Below are 11,261 nucleotides of genomic sequence, written 5' to 3'. Positions count from 1 at the left end.
TGAGGCGGTGGGGACAGGGACGAGACAGGGGAGGAGATGGATCGGTGGGGGCGAAGAGCCATATCCACGTGGACGTGGATGCAGGAAGGAGATGGGTCAGCGAGGGTGGAGGACAGACGTGTCTGTGTAGACATGGGTGGGGAAGAGATGGGTCGGTGTGGACGGGGGACAGACGTGCCTGTGGCAGATGAGTGGGCGTGGACAGAGACGTACCCATGTGGACACGAGTGTGGAAGGGCGATGGGACATCCCAGACGGAGAAGGGATGTCTGTGTGTGAACTCAGGTGGGGACGGGAGATGGGTCGACAGGGACGGCGCTGCTCCAGCGCACGGCCGGGGGCGGGGCGGGCAGCGTGAGAAGTGGACTTGGTGGGCGGGGCCAGAGGCTGGTGGAGGTGGCCAGGGCGGCGGGGCTGGACCAGGCAGCAGGAGGCAGCTATTAAGGTAGGTAGGTGTGCGGGTGTGGCCGGGGCAGAGAATGTCAGAGGGGATGAAGATGACAAGGGATATGCAGAAGAGGGACCAGAATAATGGGTGGAGTGGGGAGAGTGTAGACAGAGAGGGTTAAAGAGCAAAATGAAAGGTCAGTAGGTGATATAGTGGTTAGGACACACGACTCCTACATGACCAACAGTGGTTCGAGTCCCGGACCTGGCAACTTGGAATCTTACTTTCCTGCTCTCTCTCTCTCTGTTGAATTAAAAATAATAATAACAGGGCCCAGCAGGTGGTGTGGTGGTTAAGGCACTGGACTCCCACATAGCTGACCACGGTTGGAATCCTAGACCTAGTGGCTTGCTTTCTCACTTTCCTTTTCTCTCTCTGGGCAAATTAAAAAATTAGAAGGAGAAAAAGAAGAAATAAAATAAAATAAATCAATCTTTAAAAAATATTTTGAAACAGTCAGTCCAGCAGGTAGGTGGTATAGTGGTTAAGGCGCTAGACTCCCACATGGCCTACGACGGTTCAAGACCCAGACCTAGTAGCTTGCTTTCTCACTCACTCTCTACCCACTTCTGGTGGATTAATAATAATAATAAATAAAATTAGATCAATAAATAAAAAGGGCTGGGGGTCAATGGGAACAGCAGGTGGCATAATGATTACATCGCTGGACTCCCACGTAGTTGAATGCAGTTTTGAGTCCTAGATCCAGCAGCCTGAAATTCATGCTGGGCGTAGGTGCATGTGTGCCCAAAATCCCACAAGGAGAATGGAGGAGAAAGAAACCGAGGTGTGGCCATCCCCCCTGGGGGGTGATTTCTCACTTTCTGTCTCTCTGTCTGAGTGCACATGCCCTATAGCAAAAATCTATCTAAAAATTAAAGGGGAGGGGACCAGCAGTTAGCGTAATGGCTATGTCACTGGACTCCCACGTAGTCGACCGCGGTTTGAGTCCCTAACCTGGTGGCTTAAACTCACGCCGGGCGCGTGTGCATGTGTGCCCAAGATCCCAAGAGGAACATGGAAGAGAAGGGATTGTGGCGTGGCCGGCCCCCCCTGGGGACGATTTCTCACTTTCTGTCTCTCTGTCTCTCTCTGGCTTTCTGGTGAGTGCACGTGCCCTATAGCAAAAACTCTCCCCCCAAAATAATAAAATAAATAAATAAATAAACGGGGAGATGGGGGTCAGATGGAGGGGAAGGAGGAGAGACAGGAAGGAAGCAGGACAGACATGACATGATGATGCGAGGTAATGGGCGCAGCCGAGAGGGCCCTGGGTGCCGGGCCTGGCCTGCTCCAGCCTCCGTGTTCCCATCTGTGAAGTGGGTGTAGAGAACTCAAGACCCACCCTCCCCACCTCCTTCGCTGGTCCAGAGGCAAGGCTGCTGGTCTAATGATGGAGCGGGTCGGCTCCAGGGACCTGTCCAGGTGCTGGCCCTGGGGGACCCTCCAGCTCTGAGTCTTGGCCACACCCTACACCTTAGCACACACCAGATGGGGCTGTCAGCCATAAAAGCCTGGGGTCTTCTGAGCTCTGCCCATGCTGTTCCCTCTGCCTGGAACACTTACCCACCCTTCCCTGGCTGGCTCCATTTTACCTTTCAAGATCCCCCTAAAATGTCACCTCCTCTGAGAGGTCCCCCCAGACTACTCAGAGGAGGGCAGTGCCTCCACTTCTGCTCCTTCCAGGCACTGTCCGCGCCGTGCAATGACACATGGGCATTTGTTTGACCCACACCATTTCCCTCACTGGCTGCACCGTGAGATCCCTCGCCCCACCTGCGATGCCCTCAACCCTAACCCGAGGTCACGGACAGTGACACGGGACACCTTTCATTGGGTCTTTTACCACATCTAGAAATCTGGAAATGGTCTCTTCACTTTATGAATGAGGAAACTGAGGCTAAGCAAGACATAGCCAAGTGTCTGGGGCTCAGGGTGAGCCTGTTCCAGGACTTGAACCCAGACCCACCTGGAGGCAAAGCCCATGCTCAACACGAGGTGCCCAGAAAGAGGCAGGGAAGGGGCTACTGTTTGTCCAAAATGGGACGGGGAAGCCCAGAGGTTCGGTTCTGTCCCCTTGACACCATTCAGTTCGCTAGGCCAAGGGGATAGGTGAGTCACCTGCATAGAGGTGGATTACAAGGGGAGGCAGGCTGGGGCCAGCAGGTGGCGTGGTGGTTAAGGCACTGAACTCCCACATGTCTGACTGTGGTTTGAGTCCCGGACCTGGCATCTTGCTTTCTCATTTTCCCCTCTTCCTATCTGTCCCTCTCTGGTAAAATCAAAATAAATAAATAAAGTGAAATAAAATAATTAAAAATAAAAAGGGAGGGGATAGGCCATGCCGGGCAGTGAGGTTGCAGGTGGTGGGATTTGCGTGTCATTTGCATGCTATTTGCATATCCTCAGCCTTCTGTCTCTGCCGGAAGCTGTGGTGTATGTAGCAGCAAAAGGCTGATTACAATGACCCAGTGATGCTTACAAGACAGATTCCACAGCCCCAGACTGAGGCAGGAGGTCTGCCACCTCCTTCAGGCAGCCCCTCAGGGTTAGTCGGACACAGCCAGGCAGGTGGGAGGAACTCGTGCTGAGGTGGTGTCACACACGTGCAGGGGCAGGTGGGTGGGGAGGGCACCTGTCTGGGGTCAGCCCCACAGGAGGGGGGCGCTCGCCGAAGCACAGCCTTGCTGCCGCCCGGAGCGTAAGCAGAATTCACCCAGGAGTGTGAGCGATCGATGCCCTGCAGACACACGCATGAGTGGAGCATTCCCAGGGGACGGTGGGAAGCAGTGGGAAACCCCAAGGGGGTGGGCCCGTGTGCAGGCGTATATGCACCGGCATACGTCCACAGGGCACATGGAGGTACACACCTGTGCACGAATGTGCAGGGCGTGTGTGTACCTGTGCATACGGGTGTAAGCATGTGCCTGCAATGTATGTGCACGCATATATGCACCTCATACATGTGTGCAAGGGTTGCATGGGTATATGCACTCGTGTACATGTGGGCATGCAGTGTATGTATATGTGCACCTGTGTAGGTGTGCACGGTGGAGTGTGTATATGCATTAGTGTCTGTGTGTCCAGGGGCACGGGCAAATCTACATTCGTGTATGCATGTGCATGGGTTACGCATTTATGTAATACATGTGTGCAGGAGTGCACACACATGTGCATGTGTGTACACAGGGTGTGTATGTATATGCACCAGTGTATGTGTGTACAAAAGGTACACGCACATATGCATTCATGTATGTATGTGAATTGGGTATATGTCTGCATTCGTGTACATGTGCAGGGGCACATGCGTGAATATGCATTCATGTATGTACACACAAGGCACATGAGCACATATGCATTAGTGTACATCTGTGCACGGGGTGTGTGTATGTGCATTAGTGCACAGGTGTGCAGGGGCACATGTGTGTATTCATGCATGTGTGTGGCATGCATGCATGTGCTAGTGTACGTATGTTCAGGGTGCATGCATATATGTATCCATGTGTATGCATGTGTTGTGTCTACATATGCACACTTGTGAATGTGCATGGACTGTGTGTACATGCCTTCGTGTATGTGTTCCATGGGATCCATGTGCACACATATGTGCAGGTGGGACATGCGTATTGGCACACACATATAGGTGTGTGGCTGCATGTGTGTAATTAGTGCACGTGCCTGCAGGGGACACATGTATATTACATGTCTGTGTAGGTGTGTGTGTATGTGCACGGGGCACATGTGTATATGCGTGCATGGGGTGTGTGCATATGTACCGGTGTACAAGCATCCATGGGGTGCATGCACGCACCTGCCGTCCTGGCCCACGCTGCTTTCTGCTTACCCACACCCAGCTCCCCCCACCACCTTGTGTCAGTCGTGGAGGCCTGAGCCCAGCACCCTGTCTGACACGTGGCCTCCCGGCAGCACGGGCCACTGCCCACACCCACTGCCCAGCATCAAGCCTTCATCCATGTCGTGGTCTCTGCTGGTTCCTGTCCTCCGACGACAGTGAGGCTCCAGACCCACTGACAGTCAGGGCTCCCCGTGCCCTACCTTGCTGGCCAGGATCCGGGAAACCTCATCGTCCACGGAGCCGGGGACCACGGCGAGGTCAGGGTTGCTGCTGCTGATGCTCTTGGAGCGGGCCAGGTAGAGGCTCGCGGGGCGGCCGGAGCCGCCTGCACCGTCACTGGAGGGGCCCCTGAGGGTGACAGAGATGGGATCAGCCTCTGCCCCTGTCCCGATGACCCCCAGCCCCTCCTCATCGGGCCCTTCCCTGAGCCTCCATCTACCTCACCCATAAAACGGGCATGATGGGGCCAGCACATGGCGTAGTGGGTGAGGTGCTGAACTCTACATAGCTGACTGGGGTTCAAGTCCCTGACATGGCAGCTTGGAATTCACACCGGGCGTGTGTGCGTGCGTGCCCAAAATCCCGAGAGGAGAATGGAGGAGAAGGGACTGCGGGATGGCCAGCCTCTCTCAAGAGTGATTTCTTGTCTTCTGTCTCTCTCTGGGATCGCACGCACCCTACAGCGAAAATCTCTCCAAAATGCAAAAAGGGTATGATAATGATTACTGCTTTAGAGCAACTTGGGGGGAGACTGGAAATAAGGCACTGAGCGTTTCGCAGGCACTGCTGTGCCTTTTATTATCACCAATGCTCCCGAGGAGGGTACTATTACTCCCGTTTTACAAAAGGGAAAACAGGGGCCGGCAGGTGGCGTGGTGGTTAAGGGCACTGGACTCCCACATGGCTGACTATGGTTTGAGTCCTGGGCCTGGTGGCTTGTTTTCTCACTTTCTCTCTCTCTCTCACTCTGGTCAAATGAATATAAATTAATTAAATAAATAAAGTTAAATAAAATAATTCTTTTAAAAAAGAAGAAAAAAAAAAGAGGGAAAACAGGCTCATGGAGGTGAAGTCACTTGCCCAGAGCTTGCAGGCAGCAGAACCAGGAATCAAACCTAAACAGCCTAATCTGAGCCTCTGTTCCGAGTCACTAAAAGTGCTTGCTGGGGCCAACCAGTGGCGTGGTGGTTAAGGCACCGGACACTTCCACATGGCTGACCACGCACGGTTCGAGTCCCGGATCTGGCAGCTTGCTTTCTCACTTTCCCTTTCTGTCTGTCTCTCTTTGGTCAACTTTAAATAAATAAATAAATAAACAACAAAAAGTGCTTGCTCACTAGCTGAACAACCGTCAGTCAAATGTACAGAGACCACACCCCTGCAGATGGGGAAAAATTGGGCAAAATCCGGTCTTTCGAGTTGCCTACAGCAGCCAAGGACTGCGTGGCCTCAGGCCCCTTGCCCATGCTAATCCAGGAAGCCCTTCTCCCAGGTAGTCTGTCTCCAAGGCTTCCTATCACCACTCACCACCCGGGAGGCTGGGCTCGGCCCCAGGCAGTCGGAAGGCATAGTGGATATACGCAGCCAGCAGCGGGCAGTGACCACGGGCATCCTGGGCGGTCTCCAGGCTCCGGTGCACCAGACTGACCACGTGGGCCATGGCTTCAAAGGCCCCGCGGCCGAGGTTCACTGTCAGGCAGGACAGAGGTCAACCTCCAGGGCCCAAGGCCTCTCACCGCCCCACCTGCCTTCCAGAGAAAGACTTTAGGCTCCGAGGGAGTCACGTGACCATTAAGGGTGGGTGCGCAGAGGACCTGGTGGGGTCCATTCTTCAGAAGGGAAAGCTGACGTCCGAGAGAGAGATGGGGTGGAGGAGGTGACCCAGGATCAGGGGACAGAGAGGGCACTTTTGAGTCTGGGAAGCTGAGGCCAGACTCACCCATCTGACCCCCGATGATCGGGGGCCGGACTACCAGACGCACGAGCTTGTCTAGCACGTGGTGGGAGAAGGCCACGAGGGGTTCGGCGCTGGCCAGGCGCAGGGCGGCCAGGCTGGCCCTCAGCTCCTGCTCCACCGTGCCCTCGCTCAGCACGGCGTCTTTGAGGCGGAACGGGAAGGCCCCCTCCTCCAGGACGTACATCAGGGTGAAGAACTTGTCCAGGTGCGGGTCCTACGTGGGGATGTGGAGTGAGCGGGGCAGGGCCCGGGCCCGGCGAGATTCAGGCCACCACCGCCTGAGTCAGCAGCTTTCCTGTGATTCTCGCCCGGCTGTCCTCGCCCAGCTGACTCGAGTCACGTCCACTGCCCCGGCAAGGCCAGCCAGGCCTCCCTGTTGCCCAATCCCAGTGCAGGCAGGAGGGGTCCCCATTGCACTCCGTACCTGGGGGTGCACGGATGACACAGCCGTGAGCTCCACGCTGAATACGCCCTTGTGACCGTCCACCCAGCGCATGCCCGGCAGCGCCACCTTCAGGACAGACGTGCAGGGAGTGCACGGGCCAACCCTCTCTCATGGGTCAGGCCACTGGACAGCCCTGCCATTGCAACACTGTGACCTGAACCAGGCCAGCCCGCGGGAGCAGCCAGGCGCCCTGCCCCCAGCCCAGGGACACGCTATCTAGAACCAGGTGTTAATGGGGTGTAGACATTGGAAACATTAATGCAGAAGAGAAATGAACACGCGGGGTGCTCAGCGTGTTCATGAACAGCAAGGGAGGGTGACGAGCTTGGATGTGGGTGATCAGGCAGGCAAGGCCCGGGGGTCACCGCCGCAGGGCCAGCGACTGGGGAGGTCGGCAGGGACTGCTACGGGAGAAATGGAATGAGTGGCAGTGGGATCCGGGGGGAGGCAGCGAGGGACACGCAGGGACAGCAGGACACACCGAGTGGGTGACAAGGTAGGCAGGGACCCTCGAGGCAACCAGAGGGTGACGAGGCTTCGGGGCATTGATGGGGAGAAAGGCAGGCTCCACAGGGGGCACGAGAGAATTGGGAATGCGAAGTGGGATCCGGGGGGAGGCAGCGAGGGACACGCAGGGACAGCAGGACACACCGAGTGGGTGACAAGGTAGGCAGGGACCCTCGAGGCAACCACAGAGGGTGACGAGGCTTCGGGGCGTTGATGGGGAGAAAGGCAGGCTCCACGGGGGGCACGAGAGAACTGGGAATGCTTAGGCGGTGGGGACAGGTGGCCAGCATATTGCTGGGAGCGGCTGGGGACAGGCACGGGGCCCAGGCACGTACGTCGGGTGTGAGCACGGAGTAGCTGGGTGGGGGTTGGTCCACGGACACGGGGAGGCAGAAGGGGCCGGTCCTCAGGCGGCCATGCTGCAGCAGGGGGATCCACTGGGGAGAGATGGGGAGTCAGGGGTGTGGCCAGGCTGGAGGGGCCGAGGGAGAGGGGCACCCAGGAGGGAGGCTCACAGTGAAGCCCACAGGCGTCTCCAGGGCTGTGCCCGGCCGGGGCTGGCAGCTGACGTGGTAGAAGGTGAAGAGGAGGTGATGGTTCTCGGTCACACAGGCCGGAAGACGCAGCTTGAACTCCTCGTAGAACTCGGGGGACCTGGCAGGAGTGGGCTGGGGGTCTGCGGGTCTGCTCTGGACACACTGTCCCCCAATACTGTCCCACCTCTGCCACCATTCCTGGCCTCACTGGGGCTCCTGGGGCAACACGGCCCTGCTTCCTGCCTCACTACCTAGACAAGGGACTCCAAACAGCGCATGGAGGGGCCAGCAGGTGGCGTGGTGGTTAAGGATGCTGGACTCCTGTGCGGCTGACCACGGTTCGAGTCCTGGACCTGGTGACTTGCTTTCTCACTTGTATGCCCTCTCTCTCTCGCTCACTCTGTCCCTCTCTAGTCATATTAAAATAAATAAATAAAGTTAAACAATAAAAAAAAACAAGTGCATGAAACAGGGACCAGCCAATGGGGCAGTGTTTAAGGCAGCTGGATCCTATATGGCCGACCCCCCGAGGGTTGGCCCGGTGGTCTGGTGGTTAAGGTCAGATTCCACATGGCCAACCATGGTTTGAATCCCAGCCCCGGTGGCTTGCACACGGGGCACATATCCGCGTGTGGCCAGAATCCAGTCAAGATAGAGAAATGGTGAAAAAGGGATTGTGGCGTGACCAGGTCCCAGTGCACGTGCCCTCTGGCAAGATTTTGTATTTTTAAAAAGAAAGTACTGAAAAATGTAATTAAATGGTATTTTGGTGTGAAAAAAAAAAAGTGAAATCCAGGGTCACGTGGTAGTTTGGTGGGGACACGGCTGTGCCGTAGGGGGAAGGTCCTGGGTTTACACTGGGGCGTGCCAGGCAGACACTGAAACTTGGGGTGGGTTGGGGCATGAGGACCCTCTAGGGGTGCCTATTTCTCTGTCGCTGTTCCTCTTCTTTCTCTCATGGGAGAAATAACTGAAGATACTTTACTTTTTTTTTGGAGAGGTTTTTGCTATAGGGTGTGTGTGCTCACCAGACAGAGACAGAGACAAAGAGACAGAAAGCGAGACATCAACCCCCCGGGGGGATGGCCACGCCGCAATCCTGTCTCCTCCATTTCTTTTGGGATTTTGGGTGGGAGGCATCCACACGTGCCTGGTGTGTTTTTGTTTTGTTTTGTTTTTAAATTTATTTATTTGTTCATTTTATTTTAATGTGACCAGAGAGAGAGAGAAAGAGAGAAAGCAAGCTGACCATGGGACTAGAACCGTGGTCAGCCATGTGGGAGTCCAGTGCTTTAACCACCATGCCACCTGCTGGCCCCACACCATAGTCTTTTAAAGTCAGAGATGTTGGATGACCTCCACAAAATGGTGCTTGCATTTTTAAAGTGTTTTGAGACCCATATAATGATGAAAAACCTCAGATTTGTATTTTACGATTATAGCACATCTAAAACATTTTAAGAATACAAGTACACATGTGGGTAAATTATTCTTTCACTTTACAGACAATGCTTAGTATGCATATGGGTTTAATAACTTCCTTTGATAATTCTGGGGCCACACAGGCCCCCCCAGGGCCCCCAGGAGCAGGGCGGCACGAACGAGCCCCCCGGCACCCAGACAGCAGGAAAGTGGCTCAGGGTCTGGGGTCAGCGGCCACCCGGGTGGGCAGGCCCCATGGCCCAGTGGTTAAGGGAGACAGATCCCACGTGGCCGATGACATGGTGTGAATCCCAGCCCGAGTGGCTGTGTATCCCCGAATCCAGACAAGATGGAAAAACGGAGGGTACGGCATGGCGAGTGACCTCGCTCCCCTAGGGAGAGGGCGGTGCTTTCTCCTTCTCCCTCTCCCTCTCCCTCTCCGGTGAGTGCACACACCTTCGGGCCAAAAAAAAAATGAAAAAAAGAATGATTTCTTTGATTTTAAAGAACTATGTTATTATCCTTTAATTTATTTTATTTATTTATTTCAAATTAACCAGAGAGAGAGAGACAGAGCGAGAGAGAGAGGGAAAGTGAGAAAGCAAGCTGCCAGATCCGGGACTCGAACCGTGGTCAGCCATGTGGGAGTCCAGTGCCCTTAACCACCACACCATCTGCCAGCCCCTTAAAGAATTATTATTTTTTAAAAATATGTATTGAATTTTATTTGTGATTATTATTTTTTAATTGCTGAGAGAAGAGAGAAAGAAAGAGAAAGAGAGCAAGCCCCCAGGTCCAAGACTCGAACTGTGGTTGGCCATGTGGGAGTCCAGCGCCTTTAATCACCACGCCACCTGCCAGCCCCTGGCAAATTTTTTTTTAAAGGGAGTTGGGGAACCAGCAGTGAGCATAACGGCTATGTCGCTGGACTCCAATGTAGTCAACCGTGGTTCGAGTCCCGGACCCGGTGGCTTAAATTCACGCCGGGCACATGTGCGTGCCTGCCCAAGATCCCTAGAGGAGAATGGAGGGGAAGGGATTGCGGAGTGGCCATCTCCCCTGGGGGATGATTTCTCGCTTTCTGTCTCTCTGTCTCTCTCTTTCTGGAGAGTGCACACACCCTATAGCAAAAACCTCTTAAAAAAAAAAGGGAGTTGAGGGTCAACAGGTGACATGGTGGTTAAGGCAGCTGGATCCCACATGGCTGACTGCATGGTTCGAGCCCCAGATCCGGTAGCTTGAAAAATGCACAGGGTGCATGAGCATGCCCCAAATCCCAAGAGGACAAAGGAGAGGGGACTATAGAGTGGCCATCCCTGGGAGGTGCTGTCTCCCTCCCCCTGTCCCTCCTGTCTCTCCAGCCAGTGCACACGTCCTATAGTAAATTAAACACACACAAGACATTCAAGCAGCAGGCAGGAGCTATGACGGCCGAGGGTAGGCGACAGAGCAGGCCCCTCCACGCCCAGATGGGGAACAAGTGTGAGGAGGCCTCAGAGGGACTTCAGGGACACTAACGGGATACAGGGAGGCAGAGGCAGGGGACAGATGGGCACACAGGGCCAGAGTTCTCAGGCGGTGGCCGGGGTGACCAGCGGTCACACCAACCCCGCTGACTGGGCCTGGCCCTTGGCCCAGCCCCAAGGCCCTGAGTGCCCTTCCCGCAGGGGAGGCTGCTAGGAAGGTGACCTGTCTCTCCGGTGGGGAGACTGAGGCCAGAGTCAGAAATCCAGCTCCTTCCCCCAGGGGCAACTCTGTGTAAGCTCCAACCTGCACCCTGGGCTCAGTTTCCCTATCTGTATAATGGGGGCATCCGGCCTTCCAGCCAAGCCTTTATATATAAAAAATTCTGCTAGGGTGCATGCACGTGCCAGAGAGAGAGACAGAGAGAGAGAGAGAGAGAGAGAGAACTACCCAGAATACCACGCTGCAACCCCTTCTCTTCCGTTTTCCTCTCAGGATTTCACGCACACACATATGCCCTGCATGTTTTTCAAGCGACCAGGTCCAGGACCCGAACCACACAGTCGGCCATGTGAGATCCAGCCGCCTTCACCACCACGCCACCAGCTGGCCCCCAGCCGCGCCTG

At 55.1% G+C, this 11,261-nt stretch overlaps 1 protein-coding gene across 1 annotated transcript in view; it reads right to left on the bottom strand.

Moving 5' to 3' along the window:
* Positions 1-11,261, bottom strand: part of DOCK6 (dedicator of cytokinesis 6) — a gene marked incomplete at its 5' end in the record, with an annotated part of 54,186 nt that overhangs the window by 26,328 nt on the left and 16,597 nt on the right. Inside the window, 7 exon segments of the mRNA XM_014592862.1 lie at positions 3,084-3,188; positions 4,505-4,680; positions 5,832-5,993; positions 6,244-6,475; positions 6,686-6,772; positions 7,549-7,650; positions 7,729-7,867. Of these exon segments, the coding sequence (XP_014448348.1) occupies positions 3,084-3,188; positions 4,505-4,680; positions 5,832-5,993; positions 6,244-6,475; positions 6,686-6,772; positions 7,549-7,650; positions 7,729-7,867 (1,003 nt within the window).

The sequence above is a fragment of the Tupaia chinensis genome, unplaced genomic scaffold, assembly GCF_000334495.1.
Source record: "Tupaia chinensis unplaced genomic scaffold, TupChi_1.0 Scaffold138665_1, whole genome shotgun sequence".
Lineage (NCBI taxonomy): Eukaryota > Metazoa > Chordata > Mammalia > Scandentia > Tupaiidae > Tupaia > Tupaia belangeri.
This window is presented reverse-complemented; position numbering and strand designations above follow the sequence as displayed.